The 21,734-nt window shown below is 39.0% G+C and overlaps 1 protein-coding gene across 1 annotated transcript in view; it reads left to right on the forward strand.

Moving 5' to 3' along the window:
• LOC126262482 (myosin-VIIa-like) overlaps positions 1-21,734 on the forward strand; it is a 390,655-nt gene that overhangs the window by 12,821 nt on the left and 356,100 nt on the right. The window contains exon 3 of the mRNA XM_049959145.1: positions 4,791-4,937. Within this exon, the coding sequence (XP_049815102.1) occupies positions 4,791-4,937 (147 nt within the window). The remainder of the gene's footprint in view (positions 1-4,790; positions 4,938-21,734) is intronic.

Below are 21,734 nucleotides of genomic sequence, written 5' to 3' on the forward strand. Positions count from 1 at the left end.
CACAAGCTGCCTTTAATGCTGATCAGCAAATATGCTAGACCCAGAGCTTTTAAAAACTGCAACATGAAGTCCCTGCCTATATATTATCACAACCAGAAAAAAGCATAGATGGATGGTAAGCTATTCAAAGAATGGTTTCACAGCCAGTTTGTTCCCTCTGTTCGACAGTTTTCTAAGGAAAATAATTTATCTCCCTGTGCAATCCTTTTGACTGATAACGTGCCATCTCACCCCAGCACTGAGGAATTATGTGATGGAGAAATTGTAGCGAAGTTTTTGCTGCCGAATGTTACACCACTTCTACCAGGGCATACTGCAAACATTAAAACTGATTTACAGAAAACAATGTTTAAGAATGCTGATCCAAGACGATAGCATTCCTTTAGTGGACAAAATAAAAAAGACCAATGTGAAAGATGTTGTTTATTGGGCCGCTGAGGCATGCCAAAATATTTCAGAAAATAATCTGAGAAAATTGCAGAGAAAACTGTGGACATATCTTGAATTTCAGGACAACCTAGTTGAAAATGAATAGGAAAATCTACTACAAATGATACAGACAATCCCTGGATGTAAAGAAGCTAGTGAAGGAGACGTAGATGAGTGGATAGCAGTGGATGGGATATGTGTGGAGAACCTTACTGATGCTGATTTAGTTGCTGCTGTGACTCAAGACCAGGAAGAAGTGGACTATTGTGGCAGAAGTGACAATCAGCCTGAAAGTGACAAAGGAGAGCTGGTGTCACACAGTGATGCAGCAGAAGACCTTGACCTCGCACTACATTATTTGGAGCAACAGCCCACTGCTACACCTGCTGATTTGATGTTTATGAGATGATGATGCAACTATGCATCATATAACAGACTGTCTTCATTACGCCAAGAAACAATGACTGAGTTTTTGTCATTGAAAAAGTGAGATAAAATGTTCACTGTATTTTAGTAAGTTTGACAGATTTTCTTTCATTGTTATGCATTGTTTAAACATAATGTTTTCTTGCCAATTTTTCTAATACATGTTTACTGTACTGTGTAAATTAAAATAGTGTGTAAGTACAGCAGTTTATTGCACAGTTTTTCATACTCAAACTAACATTTTTCATGTTTGGATTAACTGAACATTCGGATTACCAGAGTTTGGATTAGTGGGAGATTTTTTATATCTTTGTTAAGATCATATGTACATCTTGTATCATGATCATGATATTCACTGTTTGTTTTGTATATTGTATGGTTATTGTTCGCAAAGCACATTAGTGAAAAATGAAATGAGATGGCATGGTGAGGATCCTGAGCTGTTTGAAGAGCATCTGGGTGCACTCTAGCCATAATTCTGATTACTCTTTTCTGTGCAGTAAAGACTTTGTTTGCTCATGACTGTTTACCCCAAAATATGATGACATATGTCATACGTGACTGGAAATATTCTAGGTATGCAGCCTTAATTGTTTTCAAGTCAGAAAGAGGTGAAATTGAGCGAATGGCAAATGGTACTGTATTCAGTCTTTTACATAGGTCGTTGATGTGAACTGACCAGTTTAGATTGTTGTTTATGTGTAATCCCTGGAATTTGGAAGACTCAACTCTCAATATTTCTTTGTCACCATATTTTATTTCAGTATGTTTTGCTGTTTGAAACTGAATGAATTGGGTCCTATTAACATCGAGTGACAAACCATTTGAAGTGAACAAATCTAGAGCTTCTTTGAATACAGTGTTCTCTAGATGGCAGTTGGGTGTTTTGTTAATCATAATGGTTGTGTCATCAGCAACACAATGGATTAAATGCAAGGAAAAAACAGAAGACAAATGTAACTGACTGGTATACACCTTACTTGAATAATTTAAGAATTCTGTTAAAAATTTATTATGACAATTCTTGCACTAATAACAAGTATAGACATTTATACACCAAATTTAAAAATCTTTACAGAAAAGATATCATTTCTGCAAAGAAAAAAGTCAATGATAACTACATTTCTCAGTCCTGGGTGCAGTCAGATCACTGAGCAACTCCAGAACTGAAGACATATATGGTTTCTCCAGTGTTTCCTAAAGAAAATAAAAGATACTGGATGCATTCCAATGTATAATCTTATAAATAGGGAACATTTTTGGGCTGCTCAAAACTGACAATTGTCTTAACTATATACAAAAAAAAGTGGACATAAATTCGCGCCAAGATTACAGACCTCTAGCAATGGTACCAATAATATCAAAAATAATTGAAACTGTAATGAAAGGCGAATTAAATGATTTTTTTGAGTGTTACACCCTACGTAACAAGGCCCAATACTCATTCTGAAGTGGACTGTCAACAACTAAGACAGTTCAAGAAGTTGTAATATCAGTACTACATGGTTTTGAAAATAGGGAGCACACATATACCTCTCTAGTAAATCTGTCTTACATTGAATTTAATTAAGAAACTTGAAATACATGGAATAACTAAAATAGAGCTGGCACTGCTGAAATCATATTTGACTAACAGAAACCAAAAAGTTGTTGTAAATAAAAAATCTGACCTCGAGGTAAAATTTGGAGTCCCACAAGGACCTTTGTTATTTATTGTCCATGTGAATGACCTGCTCAACATATTACCTTATAAATCCTTGATGTATATTGATGGCTGAACTTTTGTCACCTCACGTAATGATGTGAGCATTGTCAAACAAAAGAATAGCTCTGTGATATGAAAGGCTGCTCAGTGGTTCCATGAAAATGGGTTGACATTAAATAAAAATAAAACTGAACACATCCTTTATTCCTTTAGAGATATTAAAAACAGACAAAATGAACTTAAGCATTCTGTAAAATCGCTAGGTATATATTTTGATAGTGAATTATGGTGGAATATCCACACAGGAAAATGTCTGCAGTAAGTTGACAAGAGTTCTATACCTCCTTAGGATACTGAAGGACTATGTGAGCAATGAGTTTGCGCTTAAGGCATACTGTGCCTTTTTTTCATACACATTTTCATTATGAAATACTTTTTTGGGGAAACTCTGCCAGAGAGAGTGAGAGAAAAAAAAGAGGTTTTCCTCTGACAGAAGAAAGCCATTAGATGTATTTTTGGTTTAAGCAGTTTAACATCTTGCTGTGACAGTACTTTATTGAGCACAGAATCCTTATAGTTCCCAGTCTATGCATACTCAAAGTATTTACTGATGCCAAACAGAATGTCCACATGTATGATGTACGCTCATATGAAACTAGACAGGGACTTACTGAATATCCCTTGGATTTGTTTAACTAAAGTTCAAAATAATTCCATAAATGCTGGCGAAATATTTTTCAACAATGTACCATCTGACACGACAGTAACACATGAAAATAAATTTAAAATAGTGGTTGGGACATGGTTGAAAGACAAATCATTCTATAACACCAATGAATTTATATACATAATGAAAAAAAGACAATCTTTTATCATGAATATGATTGGAAAAAAAACAGTAATTTATGGTATACAATCTAATCTGTACTCTACATAATCTGTGTTGTAACAAAACTAATTATGTGATGAGATCAAGGTAAGCAATATTATGTAATAATGTTTTTATATGTTCGTGTCTGTATAATTATGCGACCATTGACAATGCTTACACAACACAACAGTTGTTTACAGGCAAATAAATCAATTCAATTTCGTTCATTTCAGTTCAATTGAATTCAGTTCATTATCTGATCTCCCCTTTCCTTTTCCATTTGAAAATATTGCATGGGAAGAAGGATTGTCAGTAAGTCTCCATACGAGCTCTAATTTCTCAGACTTCAGCAATGTTGTATTTTGTGATATATATATGTACAAAGCCTGCTTGTTGAGCATCTCTCCAGTTCTCTCATGCTGACTAAATGATCCCATGATAAAACATGCTCCACTTTGTTGGGTCTAGTCTGTCTCTTCTATTAATCTGGTCTTCCCTACTCTTGCAAAAACTAGTTCTTGCTGTGATTGATGTCTTCTGTAACTTTAAAAAGACATGATATAAAATTCTTATGTTGTTTATGTTGTGTCTAGACCATACAGCCCAGACACAATGCTGTAGCCGATAGGGCACGCAAGGCTAACGCAGACGGGCGTGAAGTCTGGAACATGAGACTTATAAATGCACTAAAGAAAAATACGTAGCTTTTTTAATACTTAACTTTATTCTCTTGTTGGAATACATCTCTCCTGCATACTCGTAAGCTATTGGCATTGATACAAATGGCGCCTTGCTAGGTGGTCGCCATTTAACTTAGCAGAGGGCTATTCTACTGTCTATCTCTCGGGAAATGAGAGCAAGGCTTAGCACGTCCAATCGCTAGCTATGTTGTCCGTACAACTGGGGACGAGGTCTCCTCAGTCTCTCGAGACCTGCCTTGTGGTGGCGCTAGGTTTGCGATCCCACAGTGGCGACACGCGGGTCCGACATGTACTACAGGACCGCGGCCGATTTAAGTTACCACCTAGCAAGTGTGGTGTCTAGCGGTGACACCACAGTTTACAAATATTTTTTACAGTTGTAGCATTTTTTGAAATGTTAACTGAATAGGAGTTCACTAGTCATTTGTGGGATTTATGTGACATCTGTCTTACACAAATACATTGATTTTCATTTTGTTTGTAGCTATAGAATTTTTTTTTGGATGAATACATTGACTGTAGATAAAATTTATTTTATAAGTATGATGTTTCAATAATTAAATTTCACTGTTCATATGCAAAATTGTTCTGTGCAGGATGTCTGGATTTTTCATTTAGTATGTTGTGAAGTAATATTAAGCTGATTTGTGTGTTTCAGCAAATGGTCGTATCAAATGACCAAATCATCAAGACTATGCATGAAACATCTGTACGAGGTGTAGAAGATATGATCACACTTGTTGATTTACATGAGCACACTATATTGAGGAATCTGCACATAAGATATAATGAAAATCTTATTTATGTAAGTATCTACTGTTATGTACATGTTAAGCTTAGCAAGTTGTGAAAGGATGTATGAAAGTGGTAGTCATGAAATTGAAAATAAATTATGCTACAGTTAACAATACTGTTTCAAGTTCATTTTGTTCATAAGAGCAAATTTTGGTTGCATCTGCTCCTGTCTCATCTCTGATGCACAAATATCATTCTTAGTCATTTAGTTTAATTTTACATGAAATTTGTAATATACTGCATTATAAGCTTTGCTATGCTGGCATGCCTAATATTAATTTTATAGTTCAATTATCCGTGTTTTCCTTTCTTAAGAGATGAAATGTCTTTCTATAATAAAATATATAATTATGGGTGTTTGGAATGAACGTAAGAGCAAAAAGATTCTTAAATTTGATAGCTGGTAAACAGAAACTATGTATATAACATCCATGAATGAAAAATAATGAAATGTAGGCACTATCATAAAATGGTTACCATTGAAAAGTAAACAAGTTAATTTTAAACTTAATTCTGAATTTCAGTCTTTTAGAACTTGTTTGTTTCTTTGGGTATTAAATAGGGAACAAACTAAGTTTAAATGTTTATGTGAGTGGAAATTTTTTTACTGCACTTGGTAAATAGACCTTGGCTAGTTTTAAATTCTGAGAGGAGTAACTGTTTTTCCTTAAATATAAATTACATGGTTCTCATTGAATATCTTACAACTCTCATCAATTCTTGACTCCATTTGCTGCAATTCAAATTCCAGCTTCAAAAATATGCCTTAAGATCATTATATCATTGACATATGAAAGAAATGTGGCATATAGAATCTGTCATTGTGGGTTTACTTCTTTTCTTTTCTGCTGTGCAGAAGATTTGTGCATGACTTAGCAGTCACAATTACAATTTCACTGTTATTGCCATTTTATTATTTTCTTCTCATCTCATTAATGAGATTGTGCAGATTGATTACGAGGCACCTATGCTCTCCAAACCCCTGTGAAGTGGATGGAATAGGGTACTTTCCATTGAACCCAACATCATGGTTTCTTCTCATTCCATTCGTGTAAGGAGTGCAGGAAGAGTAGCAATTGAAATGCTTCTGTGTTCACTGTAATTAGCCTGACCTTGTATTTATGGTCCTATGGAAGTGATACATAGAGGCTGTGGTATATTCCAAAATACTATATACTTTCCATTGAACCCAACATCATGGTTTCTTCTCATTCCATTTGTGTAAGGAGTGCAGGAAGAGCAGCAATTGAAATGCTTCTGTGTTCACTGTAATTAGCCTGACCTTGTATTTATGGTCCTATGGAAGTGATACATACGAGGCTGTGGTATATTCCAAAATACTATATTTAGTACTGATTCTTGAAACTTTGTAAGTATGCTTACCTACCATAGTTTGTATGTAATTTCAAGTATTTGCCAATTCAAATTTTTGAGCATTTCTGTGATACTCTCCTAAAACCTTGACCACTCATGCTACCCTAATTTGTATGAACCCTTTTAGGTATATCCCCTTTTAGCCGTATTAGGCATGGTTCCTACACACTTGAGAAATATTCCAAGACAGGATGTGTGATAGTTTTGTAAACAGTCTTCTTTTTAGACTGACTGCATTTTCCCAGTATCTGGCTAATGAAATGAAGTTTGCCACCTGGTTCACCTATGCTGAAACCAATGTGACAATTTCATTTCATATCCCAACAAATTATCGTCTCTAAGGTTTTCGTGATGTGATTGATTAATAGTGTTCTGGGTGTTCTGCTGAGTTTTTGTTTCCATTTTATGCAAAATACTTTGATGATCAACCCAGTCATCAGGTGCTGCCTGGTCTCCAACTGCACTGTGAATTGTTGTCTCACACTGCTATTTACAGCCGAATTTGACTCCTGACACTCACATTACCCTTTGATGCTTTTCTGTATTTTAGACTTCACACTGATGTTCCATGAAATGCAAATTCTTTCAGTTCTCCAGCTCTGGTGGATGTTATGGCTGGTGAGGTCTTACATTTCTGGGGCAGCATAATTAAGGAGTCTGTCGAATTGAAGATGTCAGAAAACCTAATAAACAGAGACAGAGGTTTCAATTTAAACAAATCTTGGGGTCCAGCACCAAATTTATTAAAATCTTGGTGGCTTCACATCCAACAGAGCTGGAAAACCCCCTAGAGAATTTGTGCTTCTTGGAATATCAATGCAAGCTTTGAAAAACAGAAGAGCAACAAAGGACATAGTGGGCATCAGGAATCGAGCTCGTCTATAGATAACTACATGAAACCAAGAATAGTTCACAGTCTGGTTGCAGCCCAGGCAGCAAGTAGGCATTACAGCAAAACTCACAGAACATGAAGGAGATGGCAAGAAGATGACTGCATTGGCGATCAAAATATTGTGGGTAGCATGGAAACAAGAACTGAATAGAGCACCCGAAAGCACAAAATTAATCCCCACATTATTGTGGTTGTAGGATACTATGATTTTGCATTTTGTGAAGTGCAGAGTTTTACAGTTTCTGAACATCTAAAGTAAGTTACCAATCTTTGCACTGCTTTCAAATATGATGAAGGTTTGACTGTATGTTTTTTTCAGATTGTTGTTCATTACAGATGAGGTTACTATTAATATTGTCTGCACATCATTAATATATGACATGGGCAGTAAGACTTCTAACACACTTCAATGTGGAACACATGAACTTACTTCAACTTCTGTTGATGACTTTTCATCAAAGATAAAATGCTGCAGCCTCCCTACCGAAAAATCCTCATTGGAGTCAGATATTTTGTTTGTTCTTTAGTAACTATTGTCTAGTATTAAATCAAATACTTTTAGTAAGTCAAAATGTACTGCATTTACCTGCTTGTCCTAATACTTGGCTTTCATGATATGATTTAAAAAAAAAGCCCAAATTGAATCTCAAATGACCAGTATTTTCAGAATCAATGATGGTTGGTGTAGAGGTAATTTTGTTCAAGATACCTCATTATGTTTGACCTCAGAGTATGTTCAAAGATTCTACAAGAGATGGATGTCAGTGATATTGGATGGTAGTTTTTTGGATCACTGCTGATAGCCTTGTTATAGATTTGCTTTCTTTCAACCACTGTGCACAGTTGTCTGTCTGAGGGATGTGTGTTATGTTATAGTTAAAAGGAGGACTAACCCAATTGCAAATTTTGTATAGACTCTGACAGGAGTTCCGTCAAGCCTTGTTTAGTTTAAGTTTAGTGATTACAGCTTTTTCTGAATGTCACTTACACTAATATTTGACAATATAAATCATCACATAGAGGAGGCACTGAGTGTGAGACAGACACATTGAAAAAAGATTGCTAAGTATTGTAAGCCATTTGACTAAGTCCTACATCACACTAGATAAAACAAAAACATGCATACATTCACACAAGCTTAATTCACACATACATGGCCACTGAAATCTCCAGACACTAAGAAGGGCTAGCAGGATACAGGTGGAGGAAGATGATATTGGTGCCTCTAAGAGCTTGCAGGTACATACTGGGGACAGGATAGTGGGCTGCTAGGTGCTGTGCTTGGGGGAGGGAGGGGTGGGGGCAAAGGGGAGAAGAGAGAAGTAGAAGAGCCTGTGCAGGTGCACTGACAGTAGAGGAGGCATGTGCAGGGCTGTTGTGGGAGCAGGAAGGGGTCAGGCAGGTGAAGAACAGGAACTAGCAAAGGCTGAGGCCAGAGGGGTTAAGGGAATGAAAGATGTGTTGCAAGGAGAATTCCCACCTGCACAGTTCAGAGAAGCTGGTGTTGGTGAGGCAAATACTAATGCCACAAGCTATACAGCAGTCATGGAAGTCAAGTATATTGTGTTGGGTGGCATGCTCAGTAAGTAGATGGTCCAGCTATCTCTTGGCCATAGTTGGGCAGTAGCCATTCATGCAAACCACCACCTTATTAGTGGTCAGGCCCAAGTAAAATGCAGCACACTATTGGAACTAAGTTGTCTGATTGCATGACTACATTCAGAGTTGGCCCTGCCTTTGACGGGATGAAGATTCACGTGACAGGACTAGAATAGGTGGTAGTGGGAGGATGTTTGGGACAGGTCTTGCCTCTATGTCTTGCAAGGATGTGAGCCTTGGAGTGTGGGGTTGGAAGTGGGGGTAGAATAAGGTTGAACTAGGATTTTTTTTTATTTTACACATCTAGTTCCACATTACCAAACTGAGGAACAAATCTCTATGATCATGGAATGAGGCAATACATGAAATTACAACACAAAAGTAATAATAGATAAAATAAAATGTTTATGAATTCTAAAAAGATGACAAGTGATAAGTTTATATAAACACAAACAACAATGTAACACTGGAATTAGCTTAATTTTCCAAAGAACACCTTGATAGAATGGAAGGAGTGACCCATGGGAATCTCATCAGTTTTGATTTGAAAGTGCATGCATTACTGCTAAGATTTTTGAATTTTTGTGGTAGCTTATTGAAAATGGATGCAGCAGGGGTAGAGGGGGGAGGGGGGGAAGCTAATATTGTTAACAAGAAATGACATTAAAGAAAATATGTATTGAGAGGCCAATGTCAGAATACCAAGTATAATGAACTGGGGTTGACAAGAGGTTTGTGAACTTACACCACTTATTGCTCAAATCCCCCATTTGTGTGCCAAAAATACCCTTTGAGAATGGGAAGAGTTACTCCGAAATATAATACCATGTATCATAAGTAAATGAAAACAGGCAAACTAGACTACTTTTTGTTTCGAACTATCACTTACTTCAGATGTTATTCTAATAGTAAAAATGGCAGCATTAAGCCTCTGAACAACATCCTCAACATGGGCCTTTGATGACAATTTCCTATCTATATGAAAACCTTAAAATTTTAATTGCTCAGTCTCTCTAATCATATGCCCATTATGTGCAATTAGAATGTCAGGTTTTGTTGAACTGTGTGTTAAAAACTTTAAAAACTGAGTCTTGCTGTGATTTACCATTAGTTTATTTTCTACAAGCCATGAACTTATACCTTGAACTGCACTATTTGAAAAAGTGCCAACATTGTGCACAACGTTCTTTATTACCGAGCTAGAGTCATCAGCAAACAGAAATGTTTTAGAATCACCTGTAATACTAGGAGGCATATCATTCATATAAATAAGGCACAGGAATGGCCCCAGCACTTATCCGTGCCCCCCCCCCCCCCCCCCATATAACCATGCCCTACTTGGACCCCGCATTAGTTATTCTCAGTGCTGTAGAGAAAGACTTTTTTGCTATCTGTTCTTAAAGTAAGAGGTGAACCAATTGTGAGGCGTTGCCCATATTCCATGATGGTCCACCTTCTGCAACAATATTTTGTGATCAATACAATGAAATGCCTTAGTTTAAAAAAAAAAAAAAAAAAAAAAAAAAAAAAAAAAAGGATGCCTAGCACTCAAAACCTTTTGGTTAATCCACCCAGTACCTCACAAAGAAAAGAGAATATAGCATGTACATTTTACAGCAAATTATTTGAAATGAAATAATCAATTACCCTTACATTCACAGACTTTTTATAGTAACTTAAGCAAACACTGATGGCATAGAAATAGGTCTAAAATTGTCTACATTATCACTTTCTCTCTTTTTGTGTAGTACTCTAATCATTCAGAAACTGACTATTCCTAAAGGAAAAATTACTAAATTATTTGGTTAACTTGAGCAACACAGTTCTTTAGTATTCTGATTGATACTTCATCATATCCATGAGAGTCCTTAGCTTTCAGTGATTTATTATTGACTCAATCTTCCCCTTGTCTGTATCATGGAGCAGTATTTCAGATATCAATCTTGGAAAGCCATTTTCCAAGAAAGTTACATGATTCCCGGTAGAAACTAAGTTTTTATTTAATTCACCAGCTATGTTCAGGATGTGATTGTTAAATACTACATATGTAACTGACTTATCAGGGACAGATACATTTTTACTATGTACTTATTTTATGTCCTTAACCCTGTGCTGCTGGTCAGACACTTCCTTCATTGAAACTTGGTAGAGCACTTGCCCGCGAAAGGCAAAGGTCCCGAGTTCGAGTCTCGGTTGGGCACACAGTTTTAATCTGCCAGGAAGTTTCATATCAGCGCACACTCCGCTGCAGAGTGAAAATCTCATTCTGGAAACTTCCTTCATTGTTTTAGTTTTGTCATGTGAATTAGCTATTCTGTTTGTATACCACATACTCTTTGTCTTCCTAATAACATTTTTAAAGGACCTTACAGTACTGTTTGTAATGATCAACTGCAGCTTGATTGTGACTATTTGTAACATTTTAATCTAATTCCCACTTTGTTCTGCATGGTATCCTTACCACACTAGTCAGCCACCCAGGCTGCCTTTCACTGATAGTACCCTGTTTTGAACATTCTAATCGAAAGTCACTTTCAAAGAGCATGAGAAACGTATTAAGAAAAGTATTATATTTGTCATCTATCTTATCAGCCATATAAACATCCTGCCACTCTTGTTCCTTAATGGGGTTTTAAAAGCTCTCTACTGCCATTGGATTCACTTTTTTATAGTTTGTTACTATATATAATATTTGTTTTAGTACAAAAACCTTTCATTGTTAAAATTTATGCTCCATGGTCTGAAAGGTCATTCACCCTTTCACTTACAGAATGCCTATCTAGTAATGAAGAATTAATAAAAATAATGTCTATGGTTGTGTACTGTTCCTCTGCACCCTAATTGGAAAAATTACAGTCTGTATCAGATTATATTCATTTAGGAGATCTTCCAACATCCTTTTTCTTGCACAGCCACATATAAAATTAATACTGAAGTCACAACATACAATTAATTTTTGTTATTTCCTGTAAAGCAAACCAATAACCCTCTACAACATGAGCAAAAATGCCCTGTAGTCAGAGTTAGGGCAGGTATAAATAACTATCATTAAAAGTTTAGTTTCACTAAATTCAAGTACCCCTGCACAACATTCACATATCTGTTCAGTGCAGTTCTTTGATGCATCTATGGACTCAAATGGAATACTGTTTTTATGTACATGGCCACTCCCCAATTCTGCAATGAACTCCTTGAAAAACAGCCATCCTGGTAAAGGAAGCCTCTGAATTGTCACAGTATTTAAGTGGTTCTCTGATATATCAATAACATCAGAGTCAGTATCTATAAAAAGCAGTTCACTGACTTTCTTTTAATACCTCTTATATTTTGATGAAATATGCTAATTCATTCAATATTTGGATATTTGACCTTCTTTGAAGGTAGTTGCCTTGTTATAAAGACTTCCTTTAAACAGGGATACCTATCAACTGAATTCAATCTAAAAAAGATGCAGCTCTAACACCACCTACTATAGGGATTTTCACATGAGTGATCCCACCACCAGCCACTACACTGTCACCTATAAGCTTTACCAACTGCACCTCCATATCCTATTGAGGTACAGGTCATGTCTAGTGGAAGCTAATCTATTGACGGACTCAACTGGCATCACTGCAATGTGAGCCATGCCCTGTGCCATCAGTGCCTTCTCAAGCCCTGTATTAATCACCTAACAGCAATATTAAGCTGAGACTGACCATGACACTGAAACAGTTGCATGAAGTGCACATTCATGCTACCAGTTTGAGTACTATCTTTCCCAGGTCACCACCTACATCATACCCCATCTCTGTCCAGACTATTCCCAACTCCACCCTGATCTACTTTCATAAAATTCCTACATAACTCTCGTAAGTGAACAGTCACCTGAACCAACCCTATACTATGCTTCACAATGCTGGTGACTTTGTAGTCACTCCCCAACTTTTCCTTCAACTGCTGTCCTACAGCTCTGCCATGTGAACTACCTAACTGCAGAACTTTTTTCTTTCTATCAGAAGCTGCAACTGTTTTAGGTTCCTTAACTACTGAGGTCTGCTGCACATGTCCTACACCTCAGCTACAAGAGGCTCCTTTCCACTAAACACTGACAGTTGGTCAGATCTATTGGTGATACATAAAGACAACTGTCTGACAGTCTCCTCCTTCCTAACAGCCTTCTTACCAGCTGCCAGTTCTCATTCCTCAACACTCTTCTCCCTCACCATCCTATCCAGTTCCTCCTTTGCATTTTGTAACTGCACCTGAAGGGCACAGATCTTACACTGCACTTCTTTTTTAACTTATTTCTGCTATAAATTCTGCATTTTCAGGAGAGGATCTCACCAGAATGCCCAGTGGTTTCCTTACTGCACCCCCCCCCCCCCCCCCCAAATTGAAAATACTTTGAACAAATCCCACGCTGTAACCCACTACTCACAAACCTACGACATAGCCCACACTTCTAACCTATGGTAAAATGTTAATGATTACTGAAAAACCAATTGTCTACGTTACCTAAGTTCAGCTACCACAGTAGAGCAATTTAAAGAACTAACAACAGTGAGATTGAAATAAGCTGTGTACTAAGAAAGCAACTGTTAATACCAATACCACAAAAACTTCACAAAATTTGTCTAAAACCAAGAACTCAAGCATCCACTGGAACACTCTATGAAACTAAACACAGTGAGTGAAAGTATTTACTGAAATATTTCACTAGAAACAGCAAGAAACACCAGCTGAAAACTACCATACTAAATTTAATACATGACTACAATGCACAAACAACTTTATAAAACATGTTGGTGTAAGTTTATTAAACCATTATTTCACCAGAAACAGCATGAAACACCATTGAAAACTATCAAATTTAATGACCAAATATACATTGCACAAACAACTTTGTCAGTACTTAACTTTAGAACAGCTACAACTGCAACTGCATGCTGCAAAATCTAAACACACTATTGATATTTTGATGAACAATGAAAACTACTAAACTTAATAACTAAATACAGTGCACAAACAACTTTGTCAATATTTAGCTTTAGAAGTGCTGCAGCTGCAACTGCACACGACACATAATGCATAGATTGGGTGGCCAGTGTAGTACTGCTATGGGAGGAGTGGGGAGGGTAGTGGGGAGGGTATTTCTCATTTTAGGGCATAAAGGGAGGTTGTTGGGGCCCAGTCCTGGGTGGTACTGAGTCATGATGGGTTCCCCTCTGTGATTTGTGAGTGGGTGTGTGAGGGATGGTAGTGGCATGCACTTCACAGGGTACAACAATTGTCAGTCATCAGTTGGTTTGCCATCACCAGTCTGCTCATTAGTGCATTAAACTTTTTGTGACATAGATAAGTTACAATTTCTTCATGTATTGCTGTGAACCTGTGAGCTTTTACTACATGATTATCAGTCAATAATAGAATAAAAAAAGTTTGTACAGTATTATTTTTTGTGTACCAAACTCTGTTTTCCTCTTTGGCATTGTTGCTAAGATTCATTATTACTATCTAGAGAAGATATGAAATGATCATAGATTAGATAAAGTATAACAAAATTGGAAATCCAAGTAAAGACTAAAAGTGGCTTTTTCAGAATAGATGGGAAAAAAAACTTTTTGTGCAAACACAGAATAATATTGTTTACCTTATTTGCAAAAGTGTTATAGCCATCCTTAAGGAACACAACATAAGGAGTCACTAAAAAAGTCTGCATTCTACGTATTACAGTTACCAGAAAAACTACATAAGCAGAAAATTTCATCCTTGAAACAAGTTCTGGTACATGAGCAAGTGATGTTCAGAAAGCCATTGAAGATTCATAAACAGAATTAAATTTTAAAATTTATTGACTTACAGCAAGAAGTTATTGGCCATTTACAGATAGAGATTTTTATCAAAAATTGTTTCAAGCTAATTGCTAAAAAGATTTCCTTGGAATCAATGACACAATTGAAGAAAATTCAAGTAACAACTGTTGTTAGTATTTGCATTTGGAATAACACATGAGTTAGAAATATGTGAAGAGTTGATTGGAATGAATGGACTGTCAGATCAAAATAGGTGGAGTGACATGTTCGCAGAACTATTGGGATTCTAACATTGATGTAGTTCTGACCAATTTAGCAGTTATTACAACTGATGGAACACCATGCCTGGTAGGAGTTAATTTTGAATTGATAACGTTACTAAAATGGCATTTAGCAACATTTGCTGAAATTTGATACAGTTACACTGTATAGTTCGTAAGGAAGTGGGGTCTGGTGGTCTACTAGTAACCTGAGAAACTGCAGGATTGAATCTTGGTCGGACCATGGATTTTTCAGTCTGCATTTTAACCTATCCTTCACCTTTCAATGATGTGAGGAATTGCCAGAAATGACATGTAGCTTGGATTCCACATTAAACTGTTGGTCCCCTTTCCACAATTGGATAACTGGGGTAGGTTAGGAACATGCAGATCATCCAAATGGCATTCAATTGTAAGACTTGCACCAGGCTATTGAGCCAAATGAATTAATTATTATTATTATTGCTACCTTTCATCTTTTCAGCATAAGTTAAATCTGTTTCAAAGGTAACTGAAATCAACAATTGTGTCCATTTTTGTAAGTGCAAGAAACTCTCTGAAAAGTCAAATCCCAACTTTAAGAGTACATACAATGAAAAATGGGTAACTTATATGTCATCCTGCAAGGCTTGTTTCACTGATTTTCACAAAATAAAGCCATTGCTAGATTTATGTAGCAACATTTTTACTATTTATCTGGGAAATGCATCAGAATTGGTGCACTTCAAACATATCACCGGCCGGAGTGGCCAAGCGGTTCTAGGCGCTACAGTCCGGAGCCACGCGACCACTAGGGTCGCAGGTTCGAATCCTGCCTTGGGCATGGATGTGTGTGATGTCCTTAGGTTAATTAGGTTTAAGTAGTTCTAAGTTCTAGGGGACTGATGACCTCAGACGTTTAGTCCCATAGTGCTCAGAGCCATTTGAACCATCAAACTTATCGACAAACAAAATGACGAGACACTGAGGAATAAACCCTGTGAAACAGATCTGTCGAATTAAAACCAATTTTGCATTTGGGAATGAATAGTATGAAGAGTAGAAGAACAGAGATGTTGAAATGTGAAGAAAATTATTGGTAAGGGCAGGCCAGACAGGGAGGTGTATTGCATGACCTGTTCATTGGTGCTGGGTTCCAAGTTTGTTTGCAGATACTGTTTTGTAATGAATGTTCATTTTGAGTGACAGAAATATCTAAAAGTTCTTTGACAGTGTTTTCATCTGAAATGTTGTCAGTGATGATAAGACTGGTGCCATTAAGACTGATAACATTCCAGTGCCATGTATCAGACAGCTCTTGAGCTCTTTGTTTTTCCATATCTACTTCATACAGATATACTGCAATTACCTTCCTGCAGCATGTGTCTAGTTTTCTGGTTTTATGCACTACCCTAGCCATTTACTGATTTGAAGAGAGTTAAAGTCACTATAATTTTCTGAAAGATGTGCAAGGGTACACACAAATATCCCTGATGCTAATTTCCTGTTAGATATTGTAATGCATTACATGCTTGAACTTCCCTGTTTTCCATTTTGGTTGAACACATCACCCAGATATGACAGCAGGATAGTACTTTTCTTGATTTTTTGGTTCACGTGATCCAAAATACAGTAGATAGTAGCAGTCAGGCAGATGCTTTTTCTCTTAACATCTGCAGAACTTTTGAGACAGTTCTACACCATCTTTCAATAAACTAAATCCGTATTCACAGTATATGTGCCAGAACTGTGACTGTATTGATGGGTTATTGGCAGTCTGATATCATAATGTAATTTTGGATGTGAAATCATAATTAAAATGCATATAATGACAGGGTATCAAAAGAAAATGTAATGACATATTGAGATCCGTGGTGTACCTAAAGGATAACAGACAATTTTGGTATACCTGTGCTTAGTGCAGGAGTCCACATCAGAATTGTCGCAGGTTCAGAAAGATCTACAATAAAACAATCAGGGCTTCTAGCAATCACTAGCAACAGCTAAATATATGTAACTAGATGAAACCCTAAGATAAGATTTGAACAATGGAAGGTTGAGGTTAGAACATCAACAATACTATGAAAAGTATAAATTGCTACTCTAAAGATGACATAATGAGTTGTAGACAGGCATGACAAAAAGACTGTTACTCATGATCTTTCAGCCAAAGCCTTCTTCATCAAAGAAAAACCCAAACACATACAATCACACAAGTAAGCACACCTCACACACACACGACTGCTATCTTCTACTGCTTTGAACAGAATTCTGTAATTTTCTGTAATTATGTAACTAATATAAACATTGTGTTAGTATTGGAGTAGACCAGATATTGTTTCCAAATGAATAAAAAGATTTTTTCCAGTATTTTATTTGAATTCTGTAATGATAATCCATGTGCACTGACACAAGATTCAAATTTGTCCTTTTTGTAGATGATACAGGTATATTATTAGAAATAGCTCTTGTGCTTGTAAAAGCGATTTAGATGAAGAAAGTAATTTATTCTGTAGATTTCTGGACACTAGACAGTTACATAATTTACTTGTTTTCTTTTTGTTTAGTTGGGGGGAATGTGGATGGATACTTGGCTTACAAACAGAACATCTAAAGAATACTGAAGTGTAGTACCTGAGTTATGTTGTTATTCATAGGGCAGAGACCACTCCAATTGCTCTGCTAATTTGACAACTGTTTCACAGAACACATATTCAGTAATGTTGCCTGCTGTTACCAATATTTTTTTTCCTCCAGAAATAAGGCAATTCATGATCATGATACAAGATGTTTCAAAATGGATACAGGGATTATAAGGCTTTGTAGCATTTATTACATTTAAATTACAATTATAAATAATACTTGAAATGAGAGAAAAACTCAGTTTTTCATACAAGTGTTGAATGTGAGCACCATTTGTCACATGACACACATCCATTCGATACGTGAGTTATTCTCAAACATTGATCAGTGTGTCAGGAGTAATTGTTACAATAACTGCTTCAGTTCTTTTTCTTAAGTTGGGTAGATTAGTTGTTAATGGAGGCACATACACTCAATCCTTTATGAAGCCAAAAGATAAAATCGTATGGTGTCAGTTCAGACAAATGTTGAGCCTAAGTGAAACAAGCTCTGTCATATGGCTCCTTGCAGGCAATCTAGTGGTCGAGTATAATGTCGATTAAGCAGTTGCGTACTGAACTATGCCAGTGAGGCGGTGCACCATCTTGCTACCAAATAAAGTTCAGTGATTCAGTTTCTGCCAACTGAGGAAGAGCCATAGTTGTAGCACATAAAGATAAGAAACACCACTTGTAATTGCTTTGCCAAAAAAAAGAAGGCTCATACAATTTCTGTTAGGATATGACACAAAAAACATTCAATTTAAGGGAGTCTCGTTGCAACTGTACCATCTCAGTGGGATTCGCTAACCCACCAGATATGCACATTGTGTTTGCTCACATCTCCACATAAGCAAAAGGTAAGGGAAGTCTCGATACATCACTGAGGATGACACAATCCAGAAAATGTTCATCATCATGCAGCAACATTTCATTGGAAAAGTTGGCATGTAAACTGTAGTCTATGGGCTTTAGAGCTTGTAACAACTGCAGAGGATTAAGGACACACTTGTAAACATCTCCTTAAAAGGCTCCACACAGATCTCACTGGAACTGATAATTTGCAACTAGCCTTCTGAACTGATTTCTTGGAGCTACTGTAGTGGACTGTTAAGGCAGCCAGTCCACAGTGAAGTAGCCGAAAGGGCACGCGTCAACTCATGCCGTCTGGCGTTAAGTCTGGAACAGGATTCGTAATGAATGTGATAAAGAAAAGAACGTAGCTACTAGAACACTTAACTTTTATATTGTCCTTTGGTATACAGCATTCTGGATGATACAAGTGAGACTCTATCTTGAGGTACATGCAATGGTACAAATGGCGCCTTGCTAGGTCGTAGCCATTAACTTAGCTGAAGGCTATTCTGTCTCTCGGCAAATGAGAGAAAGGCTTCGTCAGTGTAGTCGCTAGCAACGTCGTTGTACAACTGGGGCGAGTGCTAGTACGTCTCTCGAGACCTGCCTTGTGGTGGTGCTCGGTCTGCGATCCTGACAGTGGCGACACGCGGGTCCGACATGTACTAATGGACCGCGGCCGATTTAAGTTACCACCTAGCAAGTGTGGTGTCTGGCGGTGACACCACATTCCTCCCCCGCAAATCGGCGAACGGTCGTGTGATAAGGCTTCCGCCCGCCGTGGGGAGGACCCCATGTTGACGTAGGTGATGAGGTGGGGAGCCTAACAACAGGCGAGGCTGTGCCACCCGCACCCTGCCATTCGGTCCGAGGGGAGCTAGGAAACGCCTGAAAACCTAGTCCAGGGTGCACGTCAACATGTGGTGTATGCGCCCGGAATGAGACAGGAGGGGCCGAAGGGTCGACCTCCATTGCGTCGGGGGATCCGACGCGCGATGACGACATCTGGGCCGAGGCGGGCAAGAGTTCCATGGCGGAGGACAGCTGGTCACGGGAAGCGATCGGCAGCGCGTGACCCAGGGAGGTGCTGGGCGGCTGCAGCGAAGCGTCCACTGCGGGCGGCGCCGGCGGGAGAACAGGCGGCGGCGGCGGCGGCAGCGGCGCGTCGCCATGGGGCAAAATGGAAGGCATCGTCGGTAACACCTGGGGATGACGCGAGCCAGTAGATGGGTCCCCAGGGCGCTGACCGGACGGCACCGTCGCTGAAAGCAGACGGGGAGCGGCAGAACCCAGGCGACGACAGAGGCGCAGCTGATTGAGATGCCGACGCACCTCACCAGAGGCCCCCAAAACCAAATACATCACTCGGCCGAGGCAGCGAAGGATGCGCCCTGCGAGCCAACGCCATGAACCTCGATAGTTGCGATAGAAGACAACGTCGCCAGGAGCAAAAGCAGGAGTCTGCCGCTGCACAGGAACCTGATGCGGCAGATGCAGCAAAGACATCAAGGTTCGATGAGGACAACCATGGAGCAACTCAGCCGGCGAGCGACCATCGTGGGGCTGAGAGCGATACGAAGACAAAAAGAGCAACAGTGCGTCCTTCCGAGAATGCGACTCTTTCAACTTCAACATCTGTGACTTGAAAGTCCGGACCAATCGTTCAGCGGCACCGTTTGACTGAGGCGAAAACGGCGCGGATGTCAGATGTTGAATACCATTGGCCTTGCAGAATGACTGAAATTCTGCGGACATGAATTGTGGGCCATTGTCGGAAACAATAGTCTGTGGAAGACCTTCAATGCAAAAAATAGCAGACAACGCTTGGATTGTGGCAGAAGACGTCGTGGAAGACATCCGGACAACAAATGGAAAATTACTGAAGGAATCGACAACTACCAACCATCGAGCATTCCAGAATGGACCGGCAAAATCTATGTGCAAGCGTTGCCAACGGGAAGTGGCTTTCGGCCATGCTAAGAATTTTCGCGGCGGCGCGGATTGGTGTTCGGCACACGCCATGCAAGAAGAGCACATATTCGTAATCGCAGCATCGATTCCGAACCAAGTACAGTGCTGATGAGCAAGTTGTTTCGTGCGCACTATACCCCAATGTCCTTGGTGAAGGAGCCGTAAGACAGAGGACTGTAACGAACGTGAGACCACGACTCGGGACTGATCATTATCAGAACGCAACAACAAAACTCCACGTCGTACAAAAAGTCTCTCCTTGTGAGCAAAAAATCGGTGAACCAACGGATCCTCGATCCGTGACTTCGACAAGGGCCATTGCGTAGCAACAAAATGCAAAACAGTAGCAAGGACAGGGTCAGCAGCTGTGGCTGTAGCTACACGACGAAATCAATCAGAAACGATTCGACCTCGGCATCGGTTTCCGAATCAATGAACATGCAAGCAAGTTCGGAAGAATCGAATGCTTTATCCTCAGCAACAGGCAAATGGGACAACGCATCGGCGTTTCTGTGCTTAGCAGTGGACCGATACAAGATATCGTAGCGGTTGGCGACCTCATCACGCAATGCGTGGGGAACATTGCGCGCTCTGAAAAATTTCGGTTGCGCGTTCACTTTCAGTTCCAAATGTGCTACATAGTTCTTAGCGCAACCAAGGCCTGGTGCAAAAATGTCTGCAAATTCCTCACATAGACTAGAAACACTGTCTGAAGGCACAGTCTGATTCACTGATAGGACCTGATTGACGATAGACAAGTTAAACAACTGAAATAAATCTAACCCAAACAAGTTCACTGCAGTAGAAGAACGAAGAACGTAAAAAGACACAAGTTTTGTTTGTCCCTTGTATGTTGCAAGAAGGCTGCACTGTCCTAACACAGGGAGCTTGTGACCTGAATATGTAGTTAGCTTAACATTTGCGGCACGCAACGGAGGTGTGCCCAGTTGTTTGTACGTGGCGTGATTGAGCAATGAAACTGCAGCTCCGGTATCGACCTGGAACGGTATCACTTGTCCGGCAAAGTCCAAATCGACAAAAATTTTATTGTCCTGCTGACGACAAGAGTGACTGCTATGTGCAACTTGAACAGACACTGGTACAGAATCACGTGCGACGGGACGGGACTTCCGTCGACGTCGACGCACACTTTTTGTGGGACGAACACAGTCACTGCTAGCGAGAGTGGCACTGGACGGGGTGGAATGAACTACATGAATGTCCATGGGCGAAGGTCCACGAGCCTGATCGTCCTTGGTTCGATTCCGGCACGAAGCAAAGGGCCTGGAATGGTTGTGAGTGTCTGATCTGAGCTTTTTCCGGCAAACACTTTGAACATGTCCTTTCTTATGACAGTAAAAGCAAATAGCTTGGCGTGATGGGCAGTTGTCATGCGAATGTCTAGTTGCACACCGCGGGCATGATTTCACTGCATTTGCTTGCTTTCGCGGGACACGTGGC

Source organism: Schistocerca nitens, chromosome 6 (genome assembly GCF_023898315.1).
Source record: "Schistocerca nitens isolate TAMUIC-IGC-003100 chromosome 6, iqSchNite1.1, whole genome shotgun sequence".
Taxonomy (NCBI): domain Eukaryota; kingdom Metazoa; phylum Arthropoda; class Insecta; order Orthoptera; family Acrididae; genus Schistocerca; species Schistocerca nitens.